General features: G+C 38.9%; 1 protein-coding gene across 11 annotated transcripts in view; it reads left to right on the top strand.

The window, feature by feature from the left end:
* LOC135735638 (interferon-induced protein 44-like) overlaps nt 1-16901 on the top strand; it is a 104594-nt gene that overhangs the window by 45497 nt on the left and 42196 nt on the right. The window contains exons 1-8 of one of the 11 annotated variants that reach the window (XM_065254102.2): nt 1715-1802; nt 3411-3473; nt 3574-3607; nt 3695-3899; nt 4056-4202; nt 4300-4471; nt 7187-7287; nt 8240-8552. The exons of 9 other annotated variants lie outside the window; for them this stretch is intronic. In XM_065254102.2, coding sequence (XP_065110174.1) covers nt 3422-3473; nt 3574-3607; nt 3695-3899; nt 4056-4202; nt 4300-4471; nt 7187-7287; nt 8240-8410 — 882 coding nt within the window. In that variant the 5' untranslated portion in view covers nt 1715-1802; nt 3411-3421 and the 3' untranslated portion in view covers nt 8411-8552. Of the gene's footprint in view, nt 1-1714; nt 1803-3410; nt 3474-3573; nt 3608-3694; nt 3900-4055; nt 4203-4299; nt 4472-7186; nt 7288-8239; nt 8553-16901 lie in introns of those variants that run through there. One more of the 11 variants, XM_065254098.1, reaches the window with a different exon arrangement.

The raw sequence follows: 16901 nt of genomic DNA, 5'->3' as shown, positions 1-16901 counted from the left end.
ACCTGCAGTGACTCGATTGGTGTACCAATGTTAAACATTTTCCCAGTAAAGAACTACCATGAAGAGATTGACACAAATCCTGATGTTAATGTTCTGATTCCAAAAACACTGGATCAGATTTTTTTTATCTTGCTCAGGATCGACTTGATAACTAGTGACATTAAGCCTGTCACCACCTAAAACATCTTAAGAATTATAAAGATGCTCTTTTCTCTGCATGTTATTGTATGTTTTTTCAAATAAATAAGTTATAAACTCACAGTGATTTTAGATTGATAAGGACTTTATACTGATCAAAGAGCTGTAGAGCTGTGCAAACATTGCATTGGCATTTCATTATCGATGCATAGCGCGATTTATCACACCAACTCTATAATAAACATGTCATTATACAATATATGTATGTACAATATGTCTGACTAAATTTCTAACTTTGGAGGGGGGGGCTTTCCATCCTGAGTTATAAGTGGTCTGTCTCTGTAATGTTGTGGAGATCCTGTAAGTCCTGCCTTTTCAAGGAAACAGAAACTGAAAGTGATTTGGGTCTTTGAATTATTTAGGAACAGGTCTATTTTTAATTTTATTCATAACTTTTCCTGTTTCAAACAATGATGACAATGGTGTAATAATGTAAACAATGATTCTTATCAAGTGAAGTCAGCTTTGGTGTTACATCTGCAACCCATTTTTTTACTTTGGGTAATTATTTAAAAGATTAATACATTATCTGTCTTATATAGCATTGCTAGTCTGAAATGTATAGGTAACACATTACACTAAGGTTGTATTTGTTAACATTGGTTAGTTAATTAGCTAACAATGTACAAGTATGTGTGTTTGTTTCCTGGCTTTAAACCCATGACCTTTTGCACTGAAATTTTGCTTACTTAATAATTCTAAGCGAGGAAAATGATGACCATGGTGGTATAAAAATAAAGACTTATGGCTTAAGTCTCATGCTGCCTTTATGTGCAATGAAGTAAATGCTTAACCAGTGACAATGATTTAAGGCATTTTACAAGCAAATAAACTTCCACAAATATAGTTTATGATGATCTGGTTCGTGTGGCTTGTAATGGAAATGTATCATTCTCTTGTGTGTGTTTTTTTTCTCTGTGTAAGCTATGTATGTTAATGTAGTAAGGTCTGTTATGCATCTCCCCCTGTTATATATGTTATGTAATGTTGTATGTTTTCTTTTATGTAATGTTTAGTGAACATGCAATAAAATAAAAAAAATCTTCCACAAATACTGTTGACACCAAACCACAAAAGCATGTTTAAATGATCTAAAACACAAATCAATCTTAAGATTAGCCTGCTATAACATCCAGTGTAATACTGAATGACAGTCATGTGGTCAAATGGCATAAAGGCACAATCCCACTTGTCCTTAAACCACAACATTTTTCAGTAAAAGGTCAACTTTAAGTGAAGTTTACAGTTAATGTATATTTATATATAAAGGCTGTACTAAGTGCTATGCGAGAGGTTTATTTCCTCTCATACTGCATTGCAGATCACAGTATGACATTAATACAGCAAGAACACTGCTCAGATTTCACTGTCAATTTAACAGTGCAGTCCAACCAAAATCAATACATAGCTTGGCTGGTTTAGTTGGGTGTTTTCATCAGATTGATCAAAGTATTAATGTAACATTATAATGAAAGTGAAAGTATCACAGATACTTCCCCCTCCTATAAATAAAGCAGCATCAGTGTGTTATCACTCACACAGGAGAAAAACACCAGTAGACTTACAGCATATAGACCTTCTACATATCTTGAAAACAAACCAAGGTAAGCAATTTCAAATTACATTTATTTCAATGTTAGTTTTAATGGGTCTGAAATCAGCTGTTTTATTGTCTGTCAAGATGAGCTGGAGAACATTACGCCCATATTATGGTGTTGTAGGCTACTGTATATTTTAAAATAAAGGAATACAGTCAGGCTATACAACATAACATAACGGAATATATCAGTAATATATTATATCATAAATTGTTTTTTTAATTATTTTAAATAAATCTAAAATATTCACTTTAATTTTAAGTTTACAATACGACGCGCAAGCTTCCACACAGCTTTCAAAGCAACCCCGAATACGCGCAGGCGCGGACACTGTAAATGCTTTCTTATTGAAATGATTACGGTTACCGTTACCCTAACAAAAATTAATCATGGTTTTACTATAGTTAAAAAACCATGGTTACTGTAGTAAAACCATGGTAACCACAAAATAACCATGGTTTTGACAAAAATTTGTACATGTTTTTTAGGTTGGTCTTTAAGTTGTCAGGTACAGTACAGAAACTGAATTAAGTAGTTAAATGTAAAATTATATTACATAGTCTGTATAAATTAAATATAGCCTAGATCCAGTGGTGTAGTGCAGGGTATACGCAGGTATACGGAGTATACCCACCTCTTTATTTGATGGCATGGGGTATACCCACTTCTACAGGGGGCATAAATTAATAGTATACCCACTTCTCCAGACACCAATACACCACTGCCTTGATCCTTTATGCTACTTTAAAAGTGCACGGATCCAATATAGCCCACTATTACACACAGGTTTGATTTCTTAACTGCTTATGTTCAACTAGACTTCGTATAATCACTGCATTTTGAGATAATTTTGCGTGCTGTGCTGTCTTTACCGTAGCCTTTATTATTTTTTTTTAAGTCAAATGATTTGCTATGGCCCCCTCTGGCCAACCCTAATGAAATTTTTTGGGGCACGGAAAGTCTACTAAATTTTTTATTTATTTTTATTATATTATTTTATGTTACTTTACTTGTTAATATTTTTATCATTATTTAAAATGTTAACATACATTTTAAGAATCAAGCTAATATAAAAAATATGTAATAAATATTAAAATTGCGTGCACCCCGTTACGAAAATTAACCATAGTTTTATTGTTGTAAAAGTGTAGTAACCATGGTTTTTTGGTGTATTGATTACTATCAGCAAAACCATGGTTTTACTACACTTACTATAGTTTAACTATGGTTTTTGAAAACCATGATTGTCAAAACCATGGTTATTTTGTAGTTACTATGGTTTTACTACAGTAACCATGTTTTTTTTTTTTAACTGTAGTAAAACCATGGTTAATTTTCGTAATGGCCATGTTGCACGTATAAACCAATGATTAACAACATAAGGATTAGGCCTTATTGAGGATTGATTTGAGGACAACTCTTCTGTTCAGGATGAATTCTCCAAACGTTATTATTCATTGCTGTATTTTAATCCACCACAGTATGAGACACAACTCCTAGTATGCACATCAGTTCTGATCTTTGAAGGGAATATGGCATAATGATGTTAGCAAGCTATTTTAAAGATATAAATCTTCCCCCACTTTGACTTATGACTGAAATTGCTTCCTGAAGGTTTTGCAAATATGGCCGGTAACGTAGACTCAAAACTATTAGTACCACCACAGCCTCAACCAGGTAAGACTCTTTTCATTATGACATAAAAGGAGTATTTATATGATTGGTGTTAATATTAGAGCACACTGAACATAAAGATTTTTTGATCTGTTTTTACCAGAATTTAATGAACCATGGAGAAAGTTTGATTGGAAGTAAGTGATTATATAACACAGTAGATATTTTTTAGGTAAACTTTACCTTTCTGATTTTCCAACTATATTTTTTATTACTCTTGACAGTCAGAGAGATGTCCTGAAAAAGAAGCTGGAAGAATTCACTCCCAGTAATGAAGATGTGAAGTACATCAAGATCCTGGTTGCTGGAGAAATTGGTGCAGGAAAGTCCAGCTTTATAAACTCGATCAATAATGTCTTTCAAGAACGGATCACCTCCATAGCACTAGTAAATTCATCTGCTGGGGATAGTAAAAGTTTTACAAGAAAGGTTGTCATCTCGTTCTTCTCAAATAGCCTATCATTAAAAGAAACATAATATTAAAACTAAGTAATTAGGTAATTTTACATTTCTTGTATGTTTAGTAAAATACACGTTAAAAGTGTCTTGCAAATGTAAATGGTGCTTAATTTCTGGTCTTTGTAGCTCAAAGCATCCCGCGTTAAAAGTGGAGACAAGTTCCTGCCCTATGTCTTCACAGACATAATGGGCTTAGAATCTAAAGTGTTGGCTGGGTCACAACCAGAGGACGTCATCAATGCTGTATTTGGCCATGTGAAGGATGGCTATAAAGTAATAAACAACAATTTTTGTAAGAAATACACTTTATCATAAAAGTTGTTTGTGTCCAGTATGTCTAATGTTTTGTATGTTTTATCTTATAATTCAGTTTGATGAGTCGGAGCCAATCGCTCAAGGGAAGGAACATTACATCAGTGACCCCAACCTATCTGACCAGGCTTTCTGTCTGGTTTATGTCGTAGCTGCTGATACAGTATTATTCACGGACCAGAAACTTATTGACAAATTGAAGATCATTCGCCACAGAATCAGTGATAGAGGTAAAACGGAACGCTGAATGTCTTTGTTTACTGTTTTCATAACTTTGGATTATAATCATTTGTCTCAAATGCATATACAGTGGCGTGATAAAGTGTTGGCCCCCCTTTCAAAAGTCTTCAGATCATCAAACAAATTTAAAAATTAGTCAAAAATAACACAACATAAATTAAGGTTTGTATTATTAAGGAAAAACAAAATCCAAAACTACATGGCCCTGTGTGAAAAAGTGTTTGCCTCTCTGTTAAAACATAACATAACTGTGGTTTATCACAGGTGAGTTCAATTTCTCTAATTTCTTCCCACACCCAGGCCTTATTAGTGCCACACCTGTTTGAAATCACTTAAATAGGACCTGCCTGACAAAGTGAAGTAGATCAAAAGATCCTCAAAAGCTACTAGTGATGGGCAGTCCGGCTCTTTCCATTGATTCGGCTCTTTCGGCTCAAGCTCCGGCTCTACATTTTAGTGATGGCAGTCCGGCTCTTTTTATAGATTCGGCTCTTCTGGCTCGGCTCCCCTGCCTGCGTCTGAAGATTCGGCTCTGCTCGTTCGCTACAAAGAATCAGCTCTTAGAGCCGCTCGTTTGCGAACGACCCATCACTAAAAGCTACTCATCATGTTGAGTTTCAAAGAAATTCAGTAACAAATAAGAAAGAAAGAAAGTAATTGAGATATATCAGTCTGCTCTGGGACAGCAAACCACAATATCCTCAAATGACAAAAAAATGGAACATTGGAAAACCTTCCCAAGACTGGGCGGCCAACCAAAATTACCTCAAGAGCGAAAAGATGACTCATCTCAGAGGTCACAAAAGACCCCACAACAACATCCAAAGAACTGCAAGCCTCACTTGCCTCAGTTAAGGTCAGTGTTCATGACTCCACTATAAGAAAGAGACTGGGCAAAAATGACCTGCATGGCAGAGATCCAAGAAGAAAACCGCTGCTGAGCAAAAAGAACATAAACGCTCGTCTCAGTTTTGCCAAAAAACATCTTGATGATCCCAAAGACTTGGGAAAATACTCTTTTGGAAGGTGTTTGTCCCATTATGTCTAGCGTAAAAATAACACAGCATTTCAGAAAAAGAACATCATACCAACAGTGGTGGTACTTTGATGGTCTGGTCTGGTTTTGCTGCTTCAGGACCTGGAAAACCTGGTGTGATAAATGGAAGCATGAATTCTGCTGTCTACCAAAAATCCTGAAGGATACTGTCCAGCCATCTGTTTGTTCTGCAGAAAGACAATGATCCAAAACACACCAGCAAGTCCACCTCTGAATGGCTGAAGAAAAACAAAATGAAGACCTATGAGTGGCCTAGTCAAGTCCTGACCTAAATCCTATTAAAAAGGGGGTTCATGCTCGAAAACCCTTCAATCACTGGACCAAAATTTCTCCGCAGCGCTGTAACAGACTCATTGCAAGTTAACGCAAACACTTAATTGCAGTTGTTTCTGCTAAGGGCGGCCCAACCAGTTATTAGGTTTAGGGGGCAAACACATTTTCACATTTTTATCACACATGCTGTTTATTCATTTAAAACAGCATGTTGTGTTCACTTGTGTTATCTTTGATTATTTAAATTTGTTTCATGATCTGAAACATTAAATTGTGACAAATATGCAATAACATAAGAAGGGGGGGGGGGAGCAAATACTTTTTTACACCAGTGTATAATGTATGTTCATTACACTGTCAGAAATAATACAAAACTGTACCTTTTCTGTCACTGGGGCTGTACCCTAAGTTTCCGTTTGATACCTTTACAGGAATACAAAACAGAATAACATTTTGGGTAGATTACCGTACCTTAAGGACCTACATTGTTAGAAAAAAGTCAAAATATGTACCCTAGGTGTCAGTGGGACAGCACTCTTTAAAAAGGTAATTGTATGGACCATTAGATACAGATATGTAAACATTTAGTACCAATATGTACCTTTGAGATACTAAAATGCATTTTTGAGGTACTAATAAGCTCTCTTTGGTCACAGAATGTATTTCTGAGGTACTAAAATTAAAACCTTAGATGCAAAGCTGCACTTTTTGAAAGGGTACAGCCCCAGTGACAGAAAAGGTACAGTTTTGTACCTTTATTTCTGAGAGTGTACAAACCTAACAATTCATAAAAAGCAAGGCCATAAGACCATCACTTCATATTTTTAAAATTGCCTTTATCTGCAGAATTCCTATGTATTTTAATGTGTAGGTTACTGCGTAATTATTTATTTTTGATATATGATGATTCTGGTTTACAGAGGTTGTTGTAACCACAGCTTGAACATTGGGAGGACCAAAACATCTAGGACTATATGTATCAATATATATCAGATAGCAATAATCATACGTCCATCTGTAGCCTAAAGTACTCAATCTACTATATCAAACTAAATCCAAAAATTGCATATTCATTTTAATAAAATTTTAATAAACAAAACTACTTTTAAAACACAATATAAAATATTGAGGGGTGTGTACTTGAAGACTTGCAATTGGCTGTTGTATTAAGTTGAGTATTCCCATTAAACATAAGTTGAGTCTTAGAAAGGATTTTAGTGGCTATATTGAGAATGTTTTATTATAAATATAATTGTTTAATATTATTGTGTTATATTATTTCCACCTTTCTTTCAAATCCACTTGACCTTTGTCCTGATGTTTGACATATTATATATGATGTTTGTCTAACGTTGCCTCTGTGACATTATTGTAGATATTCCTCAAGTCATTGTCATGACCAAAATAGATGAAGCATGTCCAGTGGTGAAGAATGATCTAAGAAAGGTGTATCGCAGCAAGAAGATCAAAGAGAAGGTACATCATCAATTAATTTAATCTATTTCATTTCTGATATGAAAAATGTAGGATAACACTTTACTTGAAGGGGTGTTCATAAGACTGACATGACATCTTCATAATCATGACCTGATTTTATGCACGTATATGACAACTGTCGTTAAGGGTTATTCGCTCAATTGTGTCATTTTTAATGTAAAGATGACATTGTTTGAGATGTCTTTGCAATGACAACTTGATTTAAATCAATACATCATAACTTATCATAAATGTGTCATAAACATGATATAGCAGATAAGTTATCAAAAATAAGAAACTACTCAGCTTTATGAGTTAACATTACATTAAACTGTCATGTGGTTGATTTTGATACCATTATAATTGTGTCTGACCACTTTTTTACAATTTGATACAAATTAAATTTGTAATAAAAATATCATTAAGTGTAAATACTCTGTCAAATGGTTTTATAACAGGTTCATTAATATTCTTCATTTCATAATTTTTTTAATTTCCTCCAGGTGTTAGAGAAATAAAATCAATCATCCAATAATAATAATAATAATAATTAAAACTAATGAAATTATATTTGATTGCATTGAAAACAGTACAATGGTGGTAAAGATTGATTCCTTCAGATTTTGGTTCCCAGAATGCTTTGCATAAGGCTGTTATTTTACAGTTTTATTCTGTAAATACAAAGATTTGTTAATGATTAATGTTCATTAACAAGTCTTTGTTTAGAATTTAACATTTAACTTTGAATAAACTTTTGCCAGTAAATATCATCCATTTAAATCTACAGTAAATTACTGCAAACAGCTGCCAGTAATACTGTGATTTCTACACTAATTTTTACAGTATGTTTTATTTGTTAGAAATGTGTGGTGAGTGGATGGTTTAAAGTGATAAAGGTTGAGAATCTCACTGAGCCACAGTCTGATTTTTTAATTTAAATAATGTTTTCTAGATGCAGACGTGCAGTGACTTGATTGGTGTACCAATGTGCAACATCTTCCCAGTGAAGAACTACCATGATGAGATCGACACAAATCCTGATGTTGATGTTCTGATTCTAAAAGCACTTGATCAGATTGTTTATCTTGCTCATGATCGACTTGATAGCAGCAGCGGCTGGTGAGAGAAGGAGCTATTGCTATTTTCTCTATGTTAAAATAAAAGAGCTATTAATGTTTATTATTGCCTCACCAATCTAAAAATTATAGAGCTTATTTTTTGCAATAATGCAAAATTCTATGGGAAAATGAATGGGTTTTTTTTGTCCAACTAACTTCTGGGTTGGCCTACAAAAAATGTCATCAAAACAACATCCCTCTCTATTAAGAAATGTGAGTTTCAGGCACTTAGGATAAATTAAAGACTGTGGCCCAGATGTGGCCCACTTTGTGTAAATTTAAGAATCACTGCGTTTGAAAACTATTTGTTTGTTTTGTGTAAATTTAAGGAATCACTGCGTTTGAAAACTATTTTTTTTTTGTTTTGTGTAAATTTAAGAAATCACCCTTGTTGAAAACTATTTTTTTTTGTTTGTTTTGTGTGAATTTAAGGAATCACTGCGTTTTAAACTATTTATTTTTTTAACTTTAGTGAAATGTGCTTTGAACACGTAATGTTGACAAAATATACGTAAATTGAATTAATCAAAATCAGCTGTATAAAATCTGTATCACTATCCATTCAGGGCTACTAACAGTAAACACAAACACAACATTGAGAATATTAATCTTCTTTCAGAAAAGAACTGCCTTAATTCTATGTGGCATTGATTCAACAAGGTGCTGAAAGCATTTTTTAGAAATGTTGGCCCATATTGATAGGATAGCATCTTGCAGTTGATGGAGATTTGTGGGATGCACATCCAGGGCACAAAGCTCCTGTTCAACCACATCCAAAAGATGCTCTATTGGGTTGAGATCTGGTGACTGTGGGGGCCATTTTAGTACAGTGAACTCATTGTCATGTTCAAGAAACCAATTTGAAATGATTCAAGCTTTGTGACATGGTGCATTATCCTGCTGGAAGTAGCCATCAGAGGATGGTCATAAAGGGATGGACATGGTCAGAAACAATGCTCAGGTAGGACGTGGCATTTAAACAATGCCCAATTGGCACTAAGTGCCTGTCGTATTTTGGTGCTTGCATAAACAAACAATAAGGTCTTAATTTTTGTAAGACAGTATGGATATGCCAGCCCAACAATGCAGAAGAGCTGAAGGCTACACTCTAAAAAATAAAACATTGAATCAACAAAAAAAAAAAAATGTTGACCGTTTCCACTAGAATTTTTGCTGTAGACTGCTTGCAGAATTACATTAATTCAAAGTGATAGAAAATCTATAGGGTATTGTGAAGAGGAAGATGCGATACGCCAGACCCAACAATGCAGAAGAGCTGAAGGCCACTATCAGAGCAACCTGGGCTCTCATAAGACCTGAGCAGTGCCACAGACTGATCGACTCCATGCCACGCTGCATTGCTGCAGTAATTCAGGCAAAACGAGCCTCAACGAAGTATTGAGTGCTGTACATGGTCATACTTTTCATTTTCATACTTTTCAGTTGGCCAAGATTTATAAAATCCTTTCTTTGTATTGATCTTAAGTAATATTCAAATTTTCTGAGATACTGAATTTGGGATTTTCCTTAGTTAATAATAATAATAATAATAACTTTATTTTATATTGCGCCTTTAAAAGCAGCATCTCAAAGCGCTAGAAAGAGAGAATATTAACTCTTTCACCGCCAGCGTTTTTAAAAAAAAGTTGCCAGCCAGCGCCAGCGTTTTTCATGATTTTCACCAAAGTTTAATGCCTTCCAGAAAATGTTCTTCTTTAAATATATAAACATACAATATACCAAATGAAAGAACAGACCCTCTGCTTTCAAACAAAAAAAAAACCCGTTTCATCCTACCTTTAGGGGTTCTTTTGCAATCAGCTTTTGAATATGGGTAGGTTTTTGCAAAAACACCATATTTTGAGCAAAAAGCAGAGATAATTCCATTTTTATGACGGACTTTTCATAGAGATCCCATTCAGAGCGATCTTTAAAACAGACACGGACATGCAGCAGCTTGCCATAGGGCAATACTTCCGGTTTTAAAAAGTTGCGGAAGGGCGCCACCTTCCCATAATCACCTTCCCACCATCACATAAAAGCTACTCTAAAAAAGTACGTTTTAAGGTGGGATTTAAAAATACCCAGGGATTCTTAGTTGTCAGTTATAATCATCAAAATTAAAGAAATACACCGCAGGCCCTCCCCTGTCTGGGCTCTCCAGCTGGCCGCAGCGCCTCCTGTCTTGGCTCCTGTCTCGCCTCCGCTGCCAGTCGCAGCGTCCCCTGTTTTGGTCCCTATTTTGTCTTCACCGTCAGCCACACCCTCACCACCCTGCCCTTCCTCCTGTTCCTCAGTAACTATCTCAATGCCATCCAGCTGCTCATCTCCTGTCCCGAAGAGCCCCGGACCACCCTCTGTTTCCGGCTCACCCTCACCTAACCCATTTCCTGTTTCCCCTCAACCCTCTAACCCTGCCCTGTCCCCTTCTGTCCTGCCACCCTTTGTTGTTCCCCCAAAAACCCCGTCAAGCTTCCCCGGCCTACACGGACCAAGCCCTCAGCCACCACATGTGGATCCAAGATGGTGACCACCGGCTAAACCTGCATCAAACCAGCATAGACCAGCATAGCTGCAGAAACAGGCATGGGGGGTATGCCAGCGGTAGAGCGTGAAATGGCATTTTTAACATCTTTGGGTCTAGACCGGGTAACGGATGACCCACGCTGTCCCCGGAAAGAGTGTGAGAAAACCGACAACTTAGTGTGTCGAACCTACAACCCGGTCTGGTAATGCTTTAGCCATAATTTTAGCTTCTCTACGGAAACTTGTGAATCCAGAGGATCGGGACATTATGGGTTTGGTCGATGCAGCCTTGGTTACGCACGGGGCTTCTTTGTCATCTGCAATCCTTTCTCGTAGACAGATTTGGCTAGCACAGACATCGCTGCATGATACTATCAGGAAGGAACTGACCTACATGCCCGTCACACCAGGCCGTGTGTTTCATCCAGATTCCCAGACGACACTGGATAAAGCGGAGCAAGCGCGGCGTAGAAGAGATTCAGTACAACGCAAGTTTGGTTCCGTCAAGGCAACTAGACAGTCATATCGAGGCTTTCAGCCCTCTTATCATCTTCATTTTAGTCGGCCAGGATCATGGCAGTTCAACAGAGGGCAGAATACCTATTCCCAGAGGTTTAATAGCAGCCAAAGTGCCAGACATGCACCTCGGCATTCACAAATGTCTCGTTTTCGTACATCAGGGAGAAATGCACCCCAAAAGAAGCAAAACCCGAGGGGCTCAGGCCCCTATGGGGGAACTGCATAGCAATCCTGGGAGAGCGGCCGGAATCTGCTCCCAGCTATGCCTGGACAGTTGGGAGAAGAAAATTTCAGATCGTTGGGTACTCGCTACAATAAAAAGCGGGTACAGAATCCAGTTCCGGTGACGACCCCCTTCATTTTCAGGGATTCACTTAACTGTGGTAAAAGACTCAGTCCAGGCAGAAATTTTATCCAAGGAAATAGCAACACTCCTGGAGAAGAAGGCGATTACTCCGCTACAACCCTACGAACAGCACACTGGGTTTTATTCAAACTATTTCCTTGTGTCCAAAAAAGATGGTGGTCTCCGACCCATCTTAGACCTAAGACGCCTGAATGCGTACATAAAAGTGTTGCCGTTCAAGATGTTGACCACTGCCCAAATTCTGGAAGCCTTAGAGCCAAACGAGTGGTTTACAATGCTAGACCTCAAGGATGCATACTTCCATGTGCCCATTCATCCAGATCACAGGAAGTTCCTTCGTTTTGCTTTCCAAGCTCAAGCATATCAATTCAGGGTCCTTCCTTTCGGCCTTTCCCTCTCTTCACGTGTATTTACAAGGGTGGTGTCAGCCGCCCTTTACCCTCTCCAGGCTGTGGGTATAAAGATCCTCCCATACCTGGACAACTGGTTGATCTGTGCACAAAGTCGGGACCAGGTTGTAAGAGATACAGCCGCTGTTATCAGCCATATACAGGAACTCGGGTTTCGCTTGAACCACGAGAAGAGCCATGTCGAGCCACGGCAAGTAACCATATTTGTCGGGTTAGTTTTGAACACGTTAACAATGACAGCAACCCTGTCCCCACAGAGAGTAGAAAGCTTATCGGCCCTGTCGCAATCGTTCCGTTTAGGCAAACGGATGGAGCTGGCACAGTTCCAGAGATTAATGGGGACAATATCGGCAGCAATAAAGGTTGTACCCCTGGGAATGCTCAAAGCACGACCACTGCAGTGGTGGATCAACAAATTCCAACTCCACCCCAAATTATACAGATGATTGAAGTTGAAGGTTACACAGAAGTGTGTTCACGCTCTGCGTCCATGGATGAAGAGCAGCAGCTTGGGTCAGGGTGTTCCTCTGGGGAATATACCAGACGGGAGAATGGTAGTGACAACCGATGCTTCGCTGACAGGTTAGGGAGCTGTCTGGCAAGGAAGATCAGTCAGAGGCTCATGAAAGTTCCCCTGGACCATGGAACACATCAATGTGCTGGAGCTGAGGGCAATCTATCTGTCTTTGAGACAATTGATTCCATTCCTACAGGACAAGCATGTCCTCGTAAGAACCGACAACATGTCGGCAGTTTATTACATCAATCATCAGGGAGGAACCAGGTCATTGCGCTGCCTTCAGGAAACCAGGAGGCTTCTCTTCTGGGCCCACCCGAGACTCGCCTCTCTCAGGGCATTCTATATACCCGGAGTAGTGAACCGGGCTGCCGATCTCCTCTCTCGAACTGGACCTCTCCCGGGGGAATGGCGATTACACCCTGAGGTGGTGCATCTGATATGGACCCTGTTTGGAAAAGCCCACACAGACCTGTTCGCATCAGCCAAGACAACACATTGCAAGACTGGATGCACTGTCTCACGAGTGGCCAAAAGGCTTATTATACGCTTGTCCTCCTCTACCATTGATTCCTCATGTACTCAAACGAGTGGATCTGGGATATTGCAGGATTTTACTGATCGCCCCGAAATGGCCAAGGAGACATTGGTTCCCACTTCTTTTACGTCTGGTACGAGGCCATCCGTGGCCACTACCAATCAGAGCGGACCTTCTCTCTCAAGTGGAAGGTCAGATCTGGCACCCGAATCCAGCCACGTTACAGCTCTGGGTCTGGCCCCTACTCAGCCCTTCTCTTGTCAATTAGAGGAAGCAGTAAGGAAAACCATAAACAATGCTAAAGCACCGTCCACTTGGGATAACTACTCAAGCAGGTGGCGTGTTTTCTCTAACTGGTGTCAGGACAAAAACCTAGACCCCACGAATTGTGGTCTTGATTCGATTTTATGCTTTCTCCAGTCACTTCTAGACTCAGGAAGAAAAGTCAACACAGTAAGGGTTTATGTGGCGGCTATTTCTCATTTCCACAGTATTGTGGAAGGTTTAACAGTTGGTAAACATGTCTTGGTTACTCGATTTCTCAAAGGAAAGAAAACAGTTTTTCTTCTGGCTATCTGCTCAACAAAACGTGTGGGCGAATTACATTCTTTAACTGTGAGTGAAGACTGTCTAAGATGGAAAGCTAAACTATTCGGGGGTCAAACCCGGCTTTCCTGCCTAAGGTTCTTCATGATCGTACGATCAATCAAGTGATTGAACTTGCAGCCTTTCAGCCTGAGCCTGATCCCTCTTGTGCAGACCTTGATCTTGCCACCTTATGTCCAGTTCGAGCACTTCGCACATACATTGAGCGGACACAGTCATTACGACATTTACACACTCAGTTGTTCTTGTGTTTTGATAAGAAAAGTCTTGGAAAACCAGCCTCAAAACAGCGCCTATAACATTGGATAGTAGACAGTATTGCACATGCATACTCCAGTCAGAGCTTACCATTCCCAAGGAATCTGGTAGCTCATTCTACCAGGAGTCTGGCCACATCCTGGGCAGCACTTAAGGGGGTGGCACTAATGGATGCACAGCGGCATCATGGAGTTCGCCTTGTACCTTTGCCAGGTATTACAGAGTCAATGTGGCGGATCCTGTTACGATTGGGTCCACAATCCTGCTCTCGGCTGCCAAGCAAGGATGTGCTTCCATCCCTCGTGACCTTGATGGCACTAGTCATCCAAGGTAAGACCGTGGTGACGGTCTGAGTGAGGTCGAAATAGATCGTAAGTTATGGCTATAACTATGGATCTATGAGACCGAACGATAACTGCACCATTTCTTGTCACTCAGGATGAACGGAGGCGTTCCAGGCAAGAGGAAGTGTTCGGTTCACCCGGATGTTTTATAAGGAACCAACCACTTGGGGTCAGTCATCTGACATTGTTTATATTAGGTCTCGAGGAGAGCTAGCAGAATGGCGTCATTCAAGGTAAGACCGTGGTGACAGTCATCGTTCGGTCTCATAGATCCATAGTTATTGCCATAACTTACGATCTTGCCTGCGAGTATTTGGTTAGTGTGTAAGGGGGTGAAAAATATATCCCCATCCATCCGTTGGCCCAATGGCGGAACCAAACGGCTTGGCGAAGGATTAAAGCGCGTTCTGTCTTTTCCGGCGCTTTGCATATGACGTTTTGGCGTTACGTAACTTATTTATATTTATCTCTCATCTGACTCCAAAGACAAAGATTTAGTTTATATTATATTACAAATCGGATTGATTATTACTTTTAAAACGTACAGAATTTAGATGGATGTTTGTTTATTTATTCTGATAAAGCTCTGGTATTACACCCGTTCATTCGGTTCTCACAGTCGCACATGATCCTAGTACGGGCCTCATAAATAATATACTGGTCAACGGTCATGAGCGAATCAGTGTTGGTCGCTGCCAGAGGTTGGACTATACGCTTAAGTGGCCGCTCTCTGCATGCTCAACTTTAAACATACTTTATTGAGTCCCCTTAGAGGTGACACTTAATTATTACAATAATTATTTCTAATCAAAATTAATGAATAGAATAATATTGAAATAAACAGAGGTTGAGGCTGACCCTATTTAGAGTAATCAGAAATGTTACTCTAAACGGAAACACAGCCTCCACACTTCTAAGTACACTTAAACTAACGCCAATTGCTATTCGTATCTCACAAATCCTCAGCTGATGTATTATTCACTATCTAACTGGGATTGGGCCGATCCTAGCCTGATTTCAGTCCTTAGGGTAACTACGGATTCAACAATATTACTTGCAGTGTCAACATTTACCGAGCAACACAGAATAAAATCAAACATAACAATTTATTGACCAGGTAGGAAAAACATAATTCAGAAGCCAATTTACATTCCAATTCAAATACGAGGAAACAAATATAATCAAATGAGAATAATGCATACCTGGCAAGTGATGAATATCTGGTTACAGATTTCTCAAAGTAAAATAAAATACTTGATGCTGTATCAAAGATACAGCATCATGGAGGTGAATTTCCATGTACAGAAAGACCCCCCGAACAATTTTACATCATTCCCTTAAATATCCAGAGAGACAAAGCATATAGGAGTTTGGTACTGATTGGTTGTTGTAAAATTCAGGGGTGATGCCTAATATACATACAGTGGGTGATTGGTCAACATCTCTAAGGTAGGAGTTGTCTCCCAACATTAGGTTAAGTTTACTTATTTATTGTCACAGATTAACATTGAATTCTGTTGTCATATTTAATAAACCCATATGTACCACTTGCATTAAAACACTTCATATAACACCCAACAAAATCAGTTTCTGATTCTTTGTGCATGTAGAATGTATACAGTTTCCTTTTAGAACATGAGGAGAAGGGGACGAGAAAGTGTGGTAGGGTGTGTGACTCTTCTGTCTCACCCCATGGGGTAACTGTCTTGGGGGGTAGATGTGAATTCTTTGAGAAAGGTTTCAGATGATAATTCAACAGGAATTAGGAAGCGGTTCCCTGTGGATTCAGCCATTTGCTTCTGTCTTTAGAAATACCTTCATTTACATTTTGTCATTTAGCAGACGCTTTTGTCCAAAGCGACTTACAAGTGAGGTAAACAATAGAAGCAATTATGGCAACATAAGAACAGCAATACATAAGTGCACTGGAAATAGTCTCTTTTTTAGATAAAGAGGAAGGTAAATAGAGAAAGAGATAAAGAGAAGGGTAACTAAAGAAAGATGGTAAATCTGTAATTAGGAAGTCAGGTAATGGTGGAAGAGATGGGTTTTTAGCCGAGTCTTAAAGACAGCTACAGTGTCAGCTGATCGTGTCACGACCGGCAGATCATTCCACAGTTGTGGGACAGTTCCTGAGAAGGTACGCGTTAGTGTTTTCTTCCCTTTTTGAGATGGTACCATAAGCCGTCGCTCGGTGGCAGAGCGCAATGCTCGAGAGGGTACGTAAGGCTCTATAAGCAAGCGAAGGTAAGGGGGTGCTGACCCAGTGGTGGTTTTAAAGGCCAGGAACAGAGCCTTAAATTTGATGCGGGCTGCTATAGGAAGCCTGTGTAACTTGACAAAGAGAGGAGTGACGTGCGCCCTCTTTGGCTCATTGAAGACCACTCTTGCCGCTGCGTTCTGAATCATCT

The sequence above is a fragment of the Paramisgurnus dabryanus genome, chromosome 4, assembly GCF_030506205.2.
Source record: "Paramisgurnus dabryanus chromosome 4, PD_genome_1.1, whole genome shotgun sequence".
In the NCBI taxonomy this organism is placed as follows: Eukaryota; Metazoa; Chordata; class Actinopteri; order Cypriniformes; family Cobitidae; genus Paramisgurnus; species Paramisgurnus dabryanus.
This window is presented reverse-complemented; position numbering and strand designations above follow the sequence as displayed.